The 20,246-nt window shown below is 42.7% G+C and overlaps 1 protein-coding gene across 2 annotated transcripts in view; it reads right to left on the minus strand.

The window, feature by feature from the left end:
* ehbp1 (EH domain binding protein 1) overlaps positions 1–20,246 on the minus strand; it is a 211,459-nt gene that overhangs the window by 83,430 nt on the left and 107,783 nt on the right. The window contains exons 13-15 of one of the 2 annotated variants that reach the window (XM_080448704.1): positions 15,545–16,432; positions 11,937–11,978; positions 11,632–11,784 (exon numbers count right to left, since the gene is read on the minus strand). In XM_080448704.1, the coding sequence (XP_080304830.1) occupies positions 11,632–11,784; positions 11,937–11,978; positions 15,545–16,432 (1,083 nt within the window). Of the gene's footprint in view, positions 1–11,631; positions 11,785–11,936; positions 11,982–15,544; positions 16,433–20,246 lie in introns of both variants that reach the window. The other variant, XM_080448703.1, reaches the window with a different exon arrangement.

The raw sequence follows: 20,246 nt of genomic DNA on the forward strand, positions 1-20,246 counted from the left end.
GAAATAAGCCCCGCCCAAGTCCCGAAAAGTAGGTTAAATATGATTGTCCCCAATCTCAGGGTAAAAAATCATACTTTTGAAATAAAGCTTAAATCAAAAATATCAAGGCATATTGGTAAAGTGGGCACCCTCTGAACACCAACAGTGGTCCCAGCTTCTCTCTAACCCATTCAGAAAGGGTAGCCCCCGAAAGGGGGGTGTCCTGACATCCGTACCCAAAAGTAGTCTAAACAAACAGGGGTGTGTGTGTGTGTGTGTGTGTGTGTGTGTGTGAGCATTTTTATGAGTATTTTTATTGTGCAGGTGTGGATGTGTGTGCTGTGCAAATAAAATGGTGCGCATGTCTGTGATATATGTGCCTGTGTATATAGTACATACTGTATATATACACAAATATATATGTGTATACCTATATATACCTATATATATACACACACACAGTTTTTCTGTCAATATACTTGTATTGCTCCTCGTATTGATGATTTCTTGTATAGTATTGTATGTCTTATGTCTTGATGAATTGAATACATAGGACCACAATGGAAACCCCATGGCTTTTTGTGTTATCCTTTTAGCATTATTTTATAACTGTACTTTTTGCAACTGCTACACAGGTCACCATTCCAGTATCGAACCATGGACACTGCGGCCACGTGGCTTGACGCACCACCCAGTCAGCCACCGACACAGTGCCTGTGTTTATTTATGACAGAGAAGTGAGCTAACGCTGCCGACAATATATTATACTTTAATATATCATATTATTGTGAAATGTATGTACATTGTTAAAAACAGTCTGTGTGTGAAGGGTGTCAGTGTATTTGTGAGATACATTTGACATTTTCTTGAGCAAATACATTTAGTTTCAGTGTGTTTGTGTATGTCTGTGTGTGTTTGTGTCCGTTTGCAGTTCTAAGAAAATGTTTCTACGTAGAGTAATACTCATAGTCACTTTTACGGAGCAAATGGGTAAGAGTGTGTGTACACACAACAAAGGGCACTTGTAGAGCAGAGCTGCCCCTGGCAGACACGTACAGTAGGACAGGTAGAACAGGTAGAGTGCAGTGCACGCACACAACTACACACAGTAACATACATGCATACACACAAAAGCACACACACGCACACCCTCTTGGCGTCTCTAGAGCTTGTCACTTTGACAGGCCAGTGAGATGGGAAGAGTTTGCCCTTTAAGCAGACAGGATAATTACTGAGAGAGAGAGAGAGAGAAAGAGTCTAAAAGAGAAAGAGAGGGAAGCAGTGAAAGAGAGAGAGAAAAAAATTGAAGTAGCAGAATATGAGCAGAACAAGGGAATGGGGAAAATATGGGGAACATATTGCTAACAGAATCATGATATCCATTTATTTATAGAAAGTCAGAAACTTCTAACTTAAGAAGTCTCTTCATTTATACCAAGTACATTCATTAGTGTAGAAATTCAACATATAACAGTAGCTCTGATGATGTCCTTACTTTTGGCATTACCCCCTAGGCTTTTTTGCCCCCATGTTGTTTTTATGCAAATATCTTTATTCTGTACTGTAGCTTTGAGATTTGTTTCAAATGTAAAGTTCATTATAAATAAAAATAATAATTATTATTATTAGCTGCTGCTGCTGTTACTACTACAACGCACTGTTTATGCTTTGCCTCACAACGCATCTGTGTCATTTTAGATTTTAGCTATAACCATTATTTTATACATTGGCTATTGAACAATAGCAGATATACAAGCTCATCTACGAGCTTGTAGATCTGCTATTTTTAGAAAAATCATTTAACTCAAATCTTTACTTCGGGGGGTCCCTGGAACAAAATATTTGACCAATGTTCGCTTTAAAAAATATGTGTCGAATCTGTCGATTGGTTTGCCATTTTTCTGTTGTAATAATGTTTCAACACCTGTGTGAATGTACCATGTGTAAATAGAAATAGAACCATCAAGTGTACACCATTGGCCTGTCACAATTATCATACAATCGCAATTATTTGAGATAATCGCATTCTTTTAGTTGAGAAAGGTTCATACATTTTTTTTTTACATTTCTTTTTTGTGGTAATAGCAGATCTACAAGCTCACAACGTGTGAGCTTGCAGATCGGCTATTTCCACCTATTGTAACACATTTTGAGTATAAAATATTAAATATGGCATATTTTGGCCATAATACATTAAAAGCGAGGTTTATTATTGTTCAGTTCAGATAACATTTTCAGGCCTGTTCATAACTTTATAGACAGTCATCATTGAAGTGTTGCTCAAGCACAGGGAACTAGTTAATTATAGGTTTTTCTTCCATTTATGAAACGGAGCAGGAATTGTGGGGAGAGAGAAGGGGATTGAAATGGTGAAACAAATACATATGATTGTTTGATGCTTCACCGTGTTATTGGAGCGGTGAAGAAAGTTGAAGCCAGCTCAACTTTGATTTGCAGTGTTTCATGCAACCTAACAGCACCTAAATGTCGGCCATCACTTTGTAGCTTTAGACCTTCTGTCACTGGCTACGACTGAAAGACTTGTAGCCTGCTGCTTTGTCGCCATAAGTGTAAACGCAGCATCATGCTGTTAAAGGGAAACACTCATATTTTTCCACAGTACAATACTTCTATACAATTGCTGTATGGCTAAAGTTCAGCTTCAACTTCCTGTCTATTATTACCGCTAACCTCGGTGGCCGTGACATTGTCTTTGTTCCCTTTGTTAACTGCAAAATAACGGCCTTCACTTCCGAAAATATAAATCATGTTGAATTAATGGCGGCAATACGCAGAAGGTGACATTCATTACACGTTAGAGGTTCATTTGATCGGCTCAGCAGCAGTGCAGGTGTCATGTGTAACGGGAACTGGAAACAGGTATACACCATATGGGTGTGACAAGGTGATGCTTGCCCGACAAATGCATCATGGGAATTGTACGGAAAAAGTGTAACAGACAGAAAGAGGAGTTTTCTCCATCAATATGGAATGTATTATAAATATAGCTTTAACTACATTAACCAACAATAGTGAGCTGGAATTGCACATTGACAGTGCGAGTGTTTCCCTTCAACATAAGAGCAACTTTTAACATCAAAACAATAAAGTGGAAGATGGCTGACGTGAGCCTCACAGGGTTTCACACAGACTGGAACAGCTAGGATGGAAGCGCCAAGCTAAAGAGTGAGCTGCTTCTCCTGAGACCTTGCTAGGCCCCGGCCCAACGGGTTGAGAATCACTGTAGTAAGTGTCTTGAACAGCAGAAGTTGCTTGGTGAACAGGAGACATGTGATGACTTGTACACGCAAGCTTGTGTGTGTGTGTGTGTGTGTGTGTGTGTGTGTGTGTGTGTGTGTGTGTGTGTGTGTGTGTGTGTGTGTGAAACGTGCAGTATACTTTTCAGACGGTGGATATGAAATAGAACAGACATTATCCCTATGTGAAGTGTGTTATGCATGTTTGCATATCATTGTGTGAATGTGTAGTAGTGGTGGTGTGTGTGAGTCACAGCTTTACTTTCTCTCTCATTCGGATGGCTTGATCAGCTCTTGTGATGTAATTGAGAGAGCTCTCTCTCTCGCACACACTCAATTTGGAGCCCGCCTTTGATCTCCATTCCAGCCAATTCAGCCACAAGACACACACGCACGCACACACACACACACACACACACACACACGCACACACACACACAAACACACACACACACACACAAACACACACAGAGAAAGTCCCCACCAAACTATTTAGTTTCATTAGGGGCAGATTCTTAAAAAAAAGGAGTGAGAAAAAGGAGGGGGTGGTGAGAGAAAAGAGAGCTGAAAGAGAAGAAAGGGACATCAGCCGAGTTAAAAGGAGACCTGCCGAAAGAACTATTAACTGCTGGAGAGAAAGTTGAAAAGGAGAGAAAGAGAGAAGGGAGATGGGGAAGAGGAGTGGAGAAAAAATGACAATGCAAAAAGGGGAAAGTGCACAAGGCACTATTTGCATTTTCAAAAGATTTTTTTTTCCTGCCTCATGATGGACCCGTAAGGGTCCATTCTTACCACTCTTGAGTTCAATTACCATTGAGGTTTTTGCAGTGTGCATGTGCAGAGTAGAGAAAAGAAACAGAGGTGAAATGGGGAGCTGAAACAGTTTGTAAGTTTAAAGGAGGATTTTCCCGCGTGGTTTTAAAATATCCGATGACTGGATTAAGTTGGTTTACTTTAGATTAGACGATGATGCACGCTTTTCGGAGTCCCCGTAGATAACGGCATTGGCTAAACGTGTATGCGTAAATGTCACGGTTTACAGATCTTTACAGCTTCCCACCTGTAAAATCATGTTAATGTAACTCTGGAAGTACAACCAAATGGACCCATTTGGTTCCATTTGTACATTATTGGGCGTTACAAATGGATAGGTGAACACTGTTAAATTACTATCCAATTTCAGAAGCTGCAAAGCCATAATATGCCATAGTGATGAACTGTGTTTTCTGAGGGGAAATGGTGAAATGTGCATTTTATGGCCGCAATAAAAGTCACCCACGTTTGTCAAATTAACTTGACCATTTTCCGGTACTTTATTTCAAATTCAAGCACATTGCTGACCTTCAGAAAGACAAATGCTTCCAATCAATGTCCCCCCCCTTTAATTACACATATCATTTTGAATTAAATCATCCAAGACAGAGACAGAGACAGACAGAGAGAGAGAGAGAGAAGAATGTTAAGGCCAAAATCAGGACAGAAGGGGCGGAGATGGGAGGAGAGCAGAGGAGATGGCAGCAGTCAGGAAGAGAGCAGAGAGGAGGGGAGGAGAAGGGCGGGAGGAGATAGGAGAGGTGATGGGGGGGGTAAGGGCTGGAGCGCTGGGGGTGAAGTGGGGCTAGGCTTGTCGGCAGAAATCAAAGGAGGACCCAATTAAAGGAATCAGAATGAGCCAGTGAGCAGCGCGACTCTTACCTGGAGTGCAAACCTCAAACACACACACACACACGAACAGAATAGACCACTTTAGAATGACGGGGTCACTTTAGAATGAGCTTAATCTAGAGCAGTGGTTCTCAAACCTTTTCATGTTAAATGACCCCCAAATAAATATGTATTTGGCCGTGGATCCCTTTCTGAAAATATTTTGTGCTAATTTCAAATAGCCAATATAGAGTTAAAGTGGTTAAACAGATTTTGATGCAATATTAACACATTTTACTGGGAACCCCCTGAAGGATCTAGAGTACTCACCATGATAATAATAATATTGGGGAAGTAAACAACACTATTGTTAATAAAGATTCTTGCTCTGAAATACTGTACGGCCACTGGAAGATGTTAACACACCAATGATTCAAAAGTTCCCTGCTACATTTACATATATACATATGCGCACAGATCAAATACTGTTCATTTACATTCATGGATGAGGACGTGCATGTGCACACACACCTCTCCCAAAGCTAGTGTGTGCATCCTGATAATTACCCTGGCCAGGCCTGTGTGAAATTACTGCTCTCATCTGCTAATGGAGAGGAGACCTGGAGCGAACAGTCACTCTCTCTCTCTCACACACACACACACACACACACACACACACACACACACACACACACACACACACACACACACACACACACACACACACACACACACACACACACACACACACACACACCTTCAGACTCGACCTCGCCCCTCAAAGACACAAGACTCGACTCAAGCTCAAAGACGTGTGAACAATATTTATTTTATGTTTTATTTGATGCATTAATGAATGAAATGTCCAACATTATTCTCCTTTGAAATGAACCTGGGGGCTATTATCGATTCTGAATTGAATTTCAATACACACATTAATCATGTCACCAAGATTGCTTTCTTTCATCTTAGAAATATTGCGCGAATTAGAGACTATCTGTCGTTAGACGATGCAAAAACGCTGATCCACACTTTTGATTTCTCTCGGCTTGATTACTGCAACGCACTCTACTCTGGCCTGCCAAAGAAAACAACTGACAGATTACAACTTGTTCAAAATGCGGCAGCCAGAATTTTAACTAAAACTAGGATGAGAGAACATATCACTCCAGTTCTAGCTTCACTACACTGGTTGTTTTTAGGATTGATTTTAAAATTATTTTAATAGTTTATAAAGCTCTAAATGGTCTGGCACCTTCCTACCTCTCTGACTGCCTAGAGAGATATGTTCCAAACCGGGCCCTCAGGTCTTCAAGTGCTGACCTGCTCGAGGTGCCTACAATGACATATAAAAAATACGGTGAAGCAGCATTCTGCTTTTACGGACCGACAGTGTGGAATAAACTCCCATTACACTTAAGACAGGCAGCCTCTGTCGATAGCTTTAAAGCACAGCTCAAGACCTATTACTTCACTCTTGCTTTTAGCTGATTCTTTGGTTGATTTTTAATTCCTCACTGTATTGCCTATTTTAATGTTGTTTTATGCCTTTGCTTTTATTTTATTTTATTTTATTTTTGTTTGCTTTATTGTTAAATTGGTTCTAACTGTAATTGTATTCTTGCTCTGTAAAGCACTTTGAGCTGCATTTCATGTCATGAAAGGTGCTATACAAATAAAGTTTATTATTATTATTATTATTTCCTTGTCATGCGCAAAAGAATTTCCGGTGCGAGCTGCCAATCTCTCTGCAATGTAAACATGGCGAGCAACAGCTACTGCATGCGGTACCTTTCATCATAATGTTTAATTATACAAACTTTGAAATTAAACAAACATGTTTAGCTCAGCAGCACCTATCTAACTTTAGTTAACTTGGCATTTGCCAAAGATGATGACGGATGATCGGATCATCCATTATAGTATGTTTTTTAAACGTTGGGTGTTTCATGTTGTGCCGCTTTCTCATTAAACGCTAAGTCAATGTTCATTGTATTAACGTAAGCTACAAGCAAGTTACATGTCTATTGTTGACCACTGTGTGACAGGCTAAGGTTACAGGCTTTTTGGTTAACAAAATGCTTAGTATTTGTATACTCCAAAGCTCCTCATTGTTTATGTGCCCAAAAGAACAGATCTATAAGCTGTCGACACGCCATGGCCCATGACGCAGTGAGTTGATAGCTTGTATCATTATTTTGTGTTATTTTGGGTTCAGCCTTAGGCTACATTGTATAAACAATCAAATATATATGTTTTAAAAGCATTAAGAAACCTGCGACTCAACTCCAGACTCGACTCGCCTGCAGCACGCAGTGCACCACTGACAGCCATCATGTAATTTTGGACCCCGCTTCAACGAATGAGCAACGTATTATCACAGTTGCCTGTCAGTTCTGTTCAAGTAGGCTACTCACAACTATATGGCCACTTGGTGAGCTTCTGTTGTGGGCTCCTTGATTTGATTGATTGAATACTTTATTAGTCAGAAATGTAAACAGCACGGAGGTACAGTAAGACATTTAGGCTAAAAGGATAACACAAAAAAAGTCTCTGGGACTTGTTTCCATCATGTTGTGAGGACCTTGCGAGTAAAAGCCTACACCTGACAGCAGTATTTCAGTATTTACAGATGGAGAACTAGGCACTCGGGCTGGAACAAGGCTAAACAGCCAACCAGAGAGTCCTACCCACCTCTCCACCTCTCCGCCGCCATCGATGGGCAATAAGCGAGACTGAGTAGACTCAGTTGGCGGCCATGTACACACCGTCTACACACCTCACGCACTACAACCGACACTTATCGACACTTATCAACGCGCTGGCGTCGAGACGGTGTGTGGGGCCCTTTAGTTACTGTTACATCTGGGAATTAGAATGTGTGTGTGTGTTTGAGAGATAGAGAGAGAAACTTGTCTTTTTATGATGACAGCTCATTAATTACCAATTTGTCCACACCAGGGTGGTGGGGGGGGGGCTGGGAGGGGAGGTGACGTGACAGGACATCTCAATTCTAAATGCTGATTGGCCGTGAAGGCCACCTGGTGGTGGGGGCGGTGGGGAGGGGCAATTAGTAGCACTGTGTATAACATCAAAGAGATAGAGTGAAACAAGAAAACAAGAAAGAAAGAAAGAAAGAAATAGAGAATGTAAGACAGAAAAAGGTTGAGAGAGAACAAGAAAGAAAGTCAGAACGAAGGATGTGGAGAATGTGACAGAGGGAGGGAGGGAGGGAGAGAGAGAGAGAGCGAGAGATGAACCGGTGACCTTAGATGAAAGGCTGACTCACTGTGGGCTACAATTAGAACTGGTAGGAGGGAGAACAGAGGTTAGGAGAACACACACACACGCACACACACACACACACACACACACACCTCAATACTCGTACATACAAACACACGCACATCAATACTCAGATTAGCTCTCTATCTATGATGATACAGCGAATGTGGTGCTTCTACAATGAATGACAGGAACACGAGACCCTCCATAAAACAGACACACCATGAATGTCACACAGACAACCACTTCATGAAGGAAAGGAGAAACAGGGAACATGATTGTCACACTGATGTCCACTTCATGAAGAAAATAGCCAAAGTATAAAATAGGACTTGAACCCCAGCATCCCTATTCTGCGACATGCAGTGAGCTTGTAGATCTGCTATTTTACACGAAAAGGTTTGGTGTAGATGGTGGTCCAAGTACAGTTGTAACTGCCGGACGTTTCTCTAAGACTAGAGCAGGGGTCTTCAACCTTTTCAGGCCAAGGACCCCCTAACTGAGAGAGAGATGAAGCAGGGACCCCCACTATATATTACATAAAATTGTGTTGCAGATTAAAACTTTTCATAGATGTTGGATTCATATTAATGTGTATTTTCAGACATTTAACGACTTAAACCATCAATACTTAGTGAACTTTCACTCTGTACTTGGTCTGCTCTTTTTCTCCCTCTTTGCCGAAAATAGCAGATCTACAAGCTCCGAGGCGTTGTGAGCTTGTAGATCGGCTATTTTCGGCTAAAGTTGTCCTTAGAATAGGGATGCTAGGGTTCAAGTGGTTACATTGTGAGCTTGTAGATCGGCTATTTTCGGCTAAAGTTGTCCTTAGAATAGGGATGCTAGGGTTCAAGTGGTTAATGTAAAAAACAATGATCCTATCACACAGAGATTTGGCGGACCCCCTGTAGCAACTCCGACCCCTGGACTAGTGGGTTTAAGTCGTTAAGTGGTAAAAAAAAAAAAAGGTAATTCTTATTTTTACTTTGAAAATAATATTAGAAGAGACCAATTAATCTGTGGCTGTCATTTAAGTCATAATAAGTTTATTATAATAACACTGATATAACAAAAAAGAGAACACATGGTCTTTTCATTTTTAAGTGTTGGTGCTAAAATTAATCAGACCTGTCTTTCACACTCTGAAGTGGATCCAAATACTCGTTTGTTTGTTGTCCGCTGTCTAGAATGTCTTCCAGCACAACGCCCCCAAAACACAGCTAATCTGTCTCTCTCCTGCCCCTCCCTAACTCATTCTGTTGGCCCCACATTAGCGGCGCTGCGCTGGAAGAATGATGCTGCCTTTAATTGAATTACATTGTTCCTTATGCATGCTAAACCGCAAAGTAGCTACTTACAGAGAGAGAGAGAGAGAGGAGAGGAGAGGAGAGAGAGAGAGATGAGAATGGCTAAGGGCTAGGCTCCTCAGCTGATAACACACACACACACACGCATATTAACTACCATGCGTTAACAAACATACACACTAAGAAACATGCACACAGACACAAATGTACACACCCACATAAATACCCTGCCCTCTCCCATCCACACACACACAAGTGCACGCACACACACACACGCGCGCACGCTCACGTTAATCAAAACAAGACATCAAGTAATCTAATCTGAATCACTAACAATTATCAGTGCGTTGGCCCTCCAGGCTGAGAGGATTCCTTTGATCAATGTTTTCTATTAAAAAGCCAAAACAATTCAATATTCAGCCCCGCCTCCTCAGCTTTCCTGCACTAATGCATGCTGGGGCTTATTAGACAACTGTCCTTGGAAATAAGCACAGAAAAAAAGAGAAAGAGAGACAGAAGAAATAGACAGAAAGAGAGAGAAAGAAACAAAGAAAGATGGCAGAGAAAGAGAGGAGTAGAAGCGAAAGAAACAGAGGAGGAAAGACAAAAACTGTGAGAAAGAGGGTGCAGAGAAAGGAGAGAAAGCGGGAGTGGGATAAAGAAAGCGAGAAAGTGGTAGAAAGACGAAAAAGAGGAGGGGTGGTCTAGCTACTTAAGAAGCTAATCTGAGTGAAGTCAGCCATCTTGCTACGTGACAAAAAGGGACCCAGAGGGGACTTTTTTCCCCCCATCGCCAAGGAATATATATCGCCATGGCGAGCGCTTTGAAAACTCTTTTAATTTGCGTTCTCCTTGTGAAGACTTTTAAATGGCAACAGTCCTTGGAAGGTCCTCATTTACTTCTCTTAGATTACGCCGAAATGGTTATTCCTAAGGCCTGCAGATGCACACATGCACAGAAAGACACACAACACACACACACACAGACCTGGACCACCATACCAAAATGCAAGCATGCTCTCATCGAACTCCAAACACACACAATGTGCACGCACGGACGTTAAGTCCAATGTGTGCATGCACACCCATGCAGTTCAACATACACACATATGTAAATATGTGTATGCACATACACACACACGATTTAAAAAGCCATTTAATTCAAGGGCATCCCACCCTTTTAGGATTCCAGAGGAGAACTGCGTGCGCACAGCCTGCCGTCTTTTAGATATTTCATTACTAAAAGGTATTCATTTCATTTCCCTGTGAAAATCCCTTGTCCGCACAAGTCTTCCAAGACACCACAGTCATTTTGGGCCCCCCCCACCCCCACCCTCCGCCCCACCCTCGTTATGAAAACATCACTGGGGATTTGACCACAGCACTTTTTCCCCCCTTTTCGCTCAGAGGAACCCGCGTGGCGTCAATGTCCTCCACAGCATTACCGAGGTCAGTGGAGCGTGCTTGTTTCAGCCTCCTGTCACCGTCCAGCGGGTCTGGTTTGCACCATGCAGCCACTCTGTACCCGGACGGGGCAGGGGATGAAAGGTGTGTAACGTTATGTATAATACTTATTATTCAACTTGTACGCGAATGAGAGTAGTGTCCAATTTGGTCAGGCCTTGGTAAAAACAGATGAGCAAAGAGGGAGCCAGTGTGTGTGTGTGTGTGTGTGTGTGTGTGTGTGAGAGAGAGAATAAGTGAAGGAGAGCAGGGAGTATCTTAGGAGTCTGGAATGAGAGTGTCCCTTTCCACTTGACCAACCGCCTGAACCACCTTCAGGTCCACTCATTTGGTTGTCCTGAAGAAGAGTGCCGGAGCAGAAGTTAATAAGGAAAGTTCTCTTTTTTGAGTAGGTATACCTTTGTACAAACGACTAGGGAAGAGCAGACGTTTTGGACAGGTTTCTGCAGCATGTCGCTGTGTGTAGTATGTAGTGAGACAGATGGAGGTGGAAAGCTGAAAGTATTGAACTATATGAAAGAGAGTGGTTGCGTGCCTCAGCAGCAACAGATACACATACATTTATTACCGCATACTTAAGCCTGATTTACACTTTGACGCGCTGGTGTCACACGTCAGCTTGTAGTTTGGCTATTTTCACGTACAGTATGAATTAAGCATTACGGCGCAACACACATGCACACTTTAGGACTCACATCAGTCATGTTAGCAGGTCTGGCTGGTGGGGTGAGCAGCGTGGAGTTAGCGGCTAGGTTCTTGTTTCCGGCCTTCATGGCTGCATCTCGTCTCGCCTGTTCCAGTAGGAGTCGGGCTCTCTCCTTCAGCTCCTCCTGGCGAGACTGCACCTTCTGGGGGAGGGAGAGAAGAGCGGATATATAGGTAATGATTTGTATTGTACGAATGTACGTTCATGATCAATCTCAGTTAAGAAAAACCTAAACAACTCTTGTGGCCCTATAATATAAATGAATGAAGTTAATGTTGAAGGTAGTTTACACACCTTTTCAGCTGGCGGACTTGATACTGGAGGAGGTTTCGTCTCCTGCTACGACAAAAAGCCAGACAAAGAGATGGAGGGGTGAAAGTTGAGCAAATACAAAAAATAAATAAATAAATCATAGGTGTTCAGATTTAATTTTATTAAATTGTTTGAGATTTTATCAAAAGCATGGATCGGTTAATATAATTTCGAAATTCAAAATGTATAACCAATTTCTCACAAAACTGGGTAAAAAAATCTGTTGCGTCTCAAAGACTTTCATATATTCAAATCAAATGAGATAGATGCTCTCTGTGAGCACCACAAGATATGACACGCACACACTCACGTACACACACACACACACACAGCGGTTCTGTCCTGTATACTAAGAAGGCAGCGGTATCAGGGGATTAAGTACACCTAGTGGTCCCTAATGTAGAAGCAGGGCATATCCCCTGTGATATATCAGCCCTGGCCTGTTGCATTATGGGGGAGCCAGTTACCATGCTGGGCCCACACCCCTGACTGGCTCCAGTGGTGAGGAGAGGATGACAGCTCAGAGGAGATAGCAACACTCACTCACTCGCAGTACCGCATGCACACAGACGTGTGTGCACCTGTGTACCGGCGCACGCTCACACATCCACATACTGTAGACACAAACGCAGGCTACATTCACACAGACACACACACACGTGCACGCCTAGCTTAGCATCCTATCTGCAAGCCTATCAGAGTTAATCCTGGCTGTATTATAAGGGGCACAAACAGGGAAAACGGAGGCTCTGAGCTTACATTTGGCTTAGAGGGCTGTATTTCCCAAACACAGCCCTTTACAACATTACAGAACTATTTATCCCTCCGACAACCTGCATCTGGCCCAGGCTGCTTCGGCAAGGCTACACAGTACACACCCCGCTAACTAGATAACGGTCCATGAAAATGGGGTGTCATGAATGCCGCGACCCCTCCGCGACCTTTCAGCTGGTAAACAGGAAGCAGGGAAAATCTCAGGGTGAACTAATTCTGGCAGGTGTGCGTTTAAAGGTGGGCCTCCCCGCACGCACGCCCATCCGTGCGTTGGTGTGCGTGTGCGTGCGGGGAGGCCTGGCGTGCGTTAGACGCGCGTGTGCGTGCACATTAAAGGCGCGAGCCATGTGTGAGCGTCTGAGGAGGACTAGATGAGGTGCGCTCCTGCAAAAGCGTCTCCACGGTTGAGTGGTCGCAGCAGCAAACTGCCATCAGGGGAAAGGATGAAAAATATAATGAAAAATATAATGAAATGTCAAAGCAAGGGGGTTGCTGGGAGCCTTCCCCGCTTGCTAACGTGTAAAAGGGCCCCGGCCAAGACGCATATCTGGAAAGCCTGGAAACGACAACATCTATAAACGCAGAGAACAGGGAGAGGGAGAGTGAGAGAGAGAGAGAGAAAGACAGACAGAGAGAGAGACAATTCTGGTAACGGTCATCTGGGAAATGGCACAGGCGAGGTTGGGATTTAAAAGAAAGCTTAGCGGGAATGCCGCCGTCGCTGAGCGAACGTGTGTCTGAACGTTTGCGTCTTACAGGTGATGAGGCTGTGAAAGTTTCAATCAAAGCCAGGTGTGCTGGGATAAGAGACGTGGGGTGATTGGTTCAGAGGGACGTGTCAGAATCTAAATGCACGTATTTAATAGGGGTGTGCCGACTAATTTCATGAAACGATACGATACGATATTGGGCTCACGACATCGATACGATACAATATATGGCACTTTTTTATTATGAAAATATATGGGGGAGGGGAATAGCAAATGCAAACAAATATTTCTGTTTTGCATTATTCAGACATGCAAACTTGTAGCTTTTCAGCTACAATAGCCGTTTTGAATCCTGACCGAAAAAAAAAAACATGTTGTCACCCTTTTCACCTCGGGCTGTTTGCATGCCTGATTATTATTATAGTAAAAAAAATATATATATATATATATTATTTTTTTTCAAAACGATACATATCGTCACGAAAACGTATCGCGATATATCGTGGGACGATATATCGGCACACCCCTAGTATTTAATATGAAGAATCTGCCTATAGCCACGCAGGCAGACCCAAAGGTTGTCTAAGGTACTTGTTTGATAACTATGTAGTGATGTAGTGATGTAGTGCAGCTGTGCCGTGAAATGTGGCGTAGTGTATTGTAGCGTAGTGTTGTTGTGTAGGGTAGCGATTCCAAATCTGTGGGCCGTGAGGACATTGCAAGTGGGCCTCCAAATAATTTGCAAAACACTAAGATTTTACTGATAATATAACATTAATATTTCAAAGAAAAAACTAATATAAAAAAAAAATGTCATGGTATTTCTTCTCTCTTGAAAAATGTGTGTTCATTGTGATACTGATGAATAGGAACGTAAGTATACCATGTTAGTTCCATTGATCCAAGCCGAACACAATCACTTGATCATAAAAATGGATCATAAAAATAAACATGCTCTGAAAATGCACGTGGCCCACCCATCTGAAAACTTAAGTCGAATGACTGCCGTGTTAAAGGTAGGGTAAGTGATTTGCGTTGGTTAAAATAAGTGTTAAATAGCTCCAGGGTCCCCACACATTTTTAGCAATGAATTTCCAAAACTTTTCCAAAACTTTTCCAGAATATTTAGCCCAATTTCCAGGCCTATATAACAATCATTCAGCGCAATAATGTGTCTCTTACTCCTATGTAGAATGCCCAAAGATAGGCAGTGTAGCAAAAATAAAGCATAGAATATAGAATAGTACAATGTCATTCAAAATTAGGGCATAGCTCACCGGAAGACTCATTATGGCATCCGTATGACTTATTTTATTTAAATAATATATGCCATCACACAGCCCGTTCGGCGAAAAACTACTTATGTTACATATTTCGTGTAATGTTATACATGTTTATGAAAATGTTTTGTATTAACAAAATCAATAGCCAAAAACAATGCATAGCCAAATATTTTTCCAGGACCCTTGATAAATTCCAGGACCTTTGATCAATTCCCAAACTTTTCCAGTACTTTTTTTTCAATTTCAAAATATTTCCAGGAATTTCATGACCGTGGGGACCTATATTCTGATAGTACTCATTGCTATAGAGTGTTTGTTCAGTATTAGGAGTCTCCTTGTCTCTCCACCTCTTTATTAAACAGAAAATGCATTTTCGTTTCAGTTTCAGTTTAATTTCCAATTTTATCCAACCAGGACAGAGAACTCAATCAGGATACAGATTAAACAAGTGAAATTGGAAGTGATGACACTAAGAAATGAGCAGGCAAAATTGGAACTGGAACACTATACAAATTAAGCTTAAAAATGGGTACTTTCTCCTGATTGGCTGAGATTTTGACACCTACCGAAAAATGTATTTTCTGTTTATTAAAGAGCTGGAGAGACGGGGAGACTCCTGTTACTGAACAAACACTCTATAGCAATGATTACTATCAGAATATAGTATTTTAACAAAATACTTTTTGTTTTAACCAAAAAATATCACTTACCCTACCTTTAAGTGGTCAGTGGTCAACTTGTCGCAATGCAACACGGTGTGTGTGTGTGTGTGTGTGTGTGTGTGTGTGTGTGTGTGTGTGTGTGTGTGTGTGTGTGTGTGTACCTGTCTGGGGGGTGTCTGTGTGTCTGTGTGGTTGATTGGTGCAGAGCCGGTGTTGGAGGCGGGCTCTGACTCAGACTGCCGCAGACTGGCCCTCTTCTTCTTAATGAGGTCAGCGTCTCTGTTGTAGGAGGAGCCCAGCTTCTGGTGGGGAGAGGAGGAGGAGGAGGAGGTGGGAGAGGAAGAAGACCCAGCTCCTCTCCTGGTGGGGGAACCCGAGTCTGTGCCGCCTCCCGACGCCTCCCTGTCTCCTCTCTCCTCCTCCCCCGTCTGCCTCCGTCTCTCCTTCTCAGACTCCCTCTCCGCCCTCTGCGGCAACTCGCTCAGGTCCAGCGTGTCGGCTTTGGGCAGCTGCCTCCGGTCTGCTGAGGCAGGGGGCGTGGCCTGAGACCTGGGGGCAGGCCTAGGGGCGAAGTCTGTCCCAGGGAGCCACGGAGTGGGCGAGGCTGAAGACAGGGGAGCGGAAACGGATGCCCCCATTGCCGGCGGACTCGCCCTTCCACATACCTCGGCCTTCCTCTCGGCCGCTCCCGTCCCCATTTCGTCCTCGCCCTCTCCATCGTCCTTAGCGCCGTTGGCTTCGCTGCCAACGCCGCCTGCCGGGCACTCAGGCTCCGAGCCAGAGGCTCGGTGCTGCACGTCATTGAGTTCGGCGTAGAACTTGTCCTGGTCAATGGAGGCGTTAGTGTCCGTCTCGAAGTCTCCCACCTTGTATGTGCTGCGGCTGCTGTTGGCCTCAATCTGCACCACGTTGAGCTCCTCACCAGAGAAGTGCGCCCTGATCTGGTACAGGTAGGTCATGACCGTCAGCTTGTCGGGGATGGCCAGCAGAACCATGTCCGACGGCTCTAACAGACGGGAGATGCCCAGGCTGGCGAAGACATCGTAGGCCTGTAGGGAGGCAGACAGAGAATACATAGATATTTAACTCCTTAATGCACATAGTAGGTTGATTCTCACCTTTTTTTTTTATGATTCATATTTTATCATTTTTCAAGGCATATAATGATAATACACTTTATTTGTATAGCACCTTTCATGACATCAAATGCAGCCCAAAATGCTTTACATAAAAAAGAGATGTATAAACATGAAGTGAAACGTATAGCAAAAGTTATCAGAAATGTTAAGAAGTCAGGATTCAATTAAATATACATAACTACAGACGCAAACAGTAAAATAAAAAACAGTACACAGTAAGAAATACACACAATAGATTAAATAAACAGCAATGTACAAGACCCGTAGAATTGCTCGTAGATTACTCGTCAAACAGAGCTTCAGCAAGAAAATATTCTTCTGTACCACATACTATCCAGTAAGTTGTTGCCTATTTCAAGTCGTGCTTTTTCATCTTGTCAAGCAGCCTATATGACAATCACAACAAAGCAGCCAATTGGCCAAGAGAGGTGTGCCACAGGGACGGTGCAGGTGCAGTTGATTCCCTCACATATGAAAGCACTGTCTGATGAATGTAAACCACTTAAACTCTACATCCATTGTTGACTGGGGTCCCCCAGGGGTCTATACTGGGTCCCCTCCTTTTCCCCCTCAACACCAAATCTCTTTGCCAAAAATAGGCGATCTGCAAGCTCACCAAGTATCACATTGTGACGTGTTTTGAGCTTGTATGACCACTATTTTCGCTGAATGTTCGTCTCTTTTGACAAACCCAGAATTGGGATGCTGGGGTTCATGTGGTTAAGAATATCTATTTTTTTTTCCTATATTAGTTTGGCTACTGTGATGCTCAAATTTACTCTCAGGGATCAATAAAATTAATCTATTCTAAAGTAATCTAGTTAAAGGATGGAAGTTCATTCTGAGCACACTAGATTGTGTGCATGTCCTAAAGTGGGGATGGTTGATGCCTCATTTGCCCAATGGAAAAAAATATTATACATACTTATACCAATAACAACAAAAGTGCTTCACAAGAAAGAATTTGGTGTAACTAAGAGATTCAGTAAATTATTCTATTTCAACGCCCCAACATTCACACTCTTAAAATGTTCACTTTTACTTCAGCAGGTAGTTCAGGCTGGAAAAGCACCTCCAGCCACGAATCATGACCTCATGCATGTACTGTGTCAGCTTAAGCTGTGATTGGTCAACCTTTGAGATGACAGACAGACAGATAAACAGTGTTCTAAATGTTCAAGACATATAGCCAAACATGACGTCTCTGATTTTAGCTTAAATGTTACAATAGTATTTCTTCTTTTCTTTCATTTTTTTCTATATTTCTCTCTCTTTCTCTTGTGGTATTTGGTTTTAGCTAGTTTAATTTACATTTGGCAAAGTGATAATAAAATAAAATGAATTAAACATGATATGAGAGAAGTACAGTTACATGGGGGTGTATTGTGTGTGTGTGTGTGTGTGTGTGTGTGTGTGTGTGTGTGTGTGTGTGTGTATGGGTGGGTGTGTGTGTATGTGTGTGTGTTGGCGACACCGTTGTCATCGCGACTGTGCTGACAGGTCATGTCAGGGATGGTTGTCCCCGATAAGAGACGCAGATACCCCAAGACAGAGCGCTTAATCCCGAAGGACGTGTCTGTGTGTGAGCACGTGCGGGTGTACGTGCGTTTGTGTCGTTATCGGCCTCTGCATCAACCTGCCCATGCTCTCCGTCACGCGTGTAATTGGCCTGATTAGAGTTTGATGAGAAAATACAGGTGTGATTATCAACAGACACACAGAACCCAATCCCTCCATCACCTGGTAGATGGAGGGATGGAGAGAGAGAGAGAGAGAGAAGGGATGAAAACCATTATCGCAGCCAATGACAGGTAAATAAATAGATTAAGAAGACACACACACACACTTCTTTCCATCCCTGTTGCACTCATCCATTCATCCATCCATCCATCTCTCCAGGTATCACAGCTTGTATCTGGGTTGCTTGATAGCGTTGATCTGATTCAGACCTGTTGTGGCTGTGTTTGTTTCATTGGCTTCACACGTCTCCCTAGTCTATCAATTAAACTTTCTCTCCCCTCTCTCCCTCTCTCCCTCATTCACTCCATCTTTTTTATTTGATTTTGGGGTGGAGTCAGGGATGGTTCTTTCTCAGCAGCACCCTGCTTCTTAGTTCTTTCATACAATTAACCACATTATTAGGCATCCCTATTTTGGCCATGTAAATATTATAGCCAGATTTGTAAACATTTTCTAAAATACCCAAAATAGCAGACACCATCATACCATGAAGTATAAAATATTGTTGAAGTGGTTAACATGTCGCCCAGTACATCTATTCTAGTCTACTACTGACTGGCCAGTGAGCAGCTCCACTGGGGCAGTTGGGGGCGGGTTCTTAAGTGCCTTGCTCCAGGGCAAGTCGTGAGCAATAGATCTTTTTCTCTTGCATCCATATTGACAGGTGATACGAATAATACTAATTACGTTGTCTTCCATTTAGGGCAAACAGAGTTGGGGTACTGCTATTACATGTTGGCTCCGTAGATATTAAAGCAATAAGCCACAGAAGCTTCTTACGCCTCTTAGCCAAATTGCAACATGAAAATCATAGACATATCCAATTAAAACAGTTTTAAGTAAATAGTTAACTACAAGAATACTTTTTACAAGAAAGTAGTCCCTGTGACTGCCAGCACAAACCAGGAAGTTACTGTGCAAATGAAAGAAAGGTAATGAGTGTACCGAGTCGGTCCGAGTGATATGCGTTGCGTTATCTGCAGTGTTTTAAAGTGATTTGTAAAACCTTGCACATACAAAGGACAAGTAGTGCTCCTCTTACCTTGCCATAGGAAAAACTAAGAGATATGGCAACGTGTCCTTGCCAATAATGGCGGCAACCTTGAACCCCTAATTGCTCCCGATGAGCAGGTTGGTGCATGGTTTCCTCTGCCATTTGTGTGTGAATGTGTGTGTGAATGGGCGAATGTAATGCACATTATAAAGCTTTGGAAAAAGGCACTATATAAAGACTACAGTATGTACTATTAATTTAGACTTTTGTAATGATGATGTCATTCACTCTCTCCGCTCTTTTGTCTGGTTCCTCTCTCACCTGACGAAACAATGAGCTGAGTGAAGTTGTAAATTCATACTGGATGAGGTGTGTGCGTGTACAGTAAAATCCTCAGTGTTAATTAAACTGAGAGTTTTAAAAAGTGTACACATTCTCAGGGACGAATTATAATTGAAGATTTTACTGTATGGGAGCAAAAGCGTGTGTGTGGGTGTGTGTGTGTATGTGTGTGTGTTGAGAAAGAAAGACGTGTGTGTGTGTGTGTGTGTGTGGGGGTGTGTGTGTGTGTGTGTGTGTAAGAGAGAGTGTGCATCTGCGTTGGACACAGGAACAGAAGAAAAGAGAGATGAAAATAAGAGAAGAAGAAAGGGGAACGTTTGCTGTTACCCCCCCCCCTACTTCTCAGTGTCGCAGAGTGAAAGGAAGGGAAAAAAGAGAAGTAGAAAAGAGAAGGAGAGAGAGAGAGGGAGAGGTTGAGAGGGAGTGATTGGGTTTCTAACACGTATTCACAGGAGCAAAGTGTGTTCCCATTGTTCCCCTCTCGCCCCGAGTATGTTCTGAATGAAAACGACAAGCTCCACGCTCAATAGAGAAAAGAATGAAAGAATGAATGATAGAGAAAGTGGAGAGTGTGGGGAGAGAGTGAGAAGCGAAGGAGGGAGGGGGGAAAGGGGAGGGGAAGGGAAGGGAGAGGATGGCTCTTGCGGT

This window comes from Gymnoscopelus braueri (genome assembly GCF_963280865.1).
Source record: "Gymnoscopelus braueri genome assembly, chromosome: 14".
NCBI classification, from domain to species: domain Eukaryota; kingdom Metazoa; phylum Chordata; class Actinopteri; order Myctophiformes; family Myctophidae; genus Gymnoscopelus; species Gymnoscopelus braueri.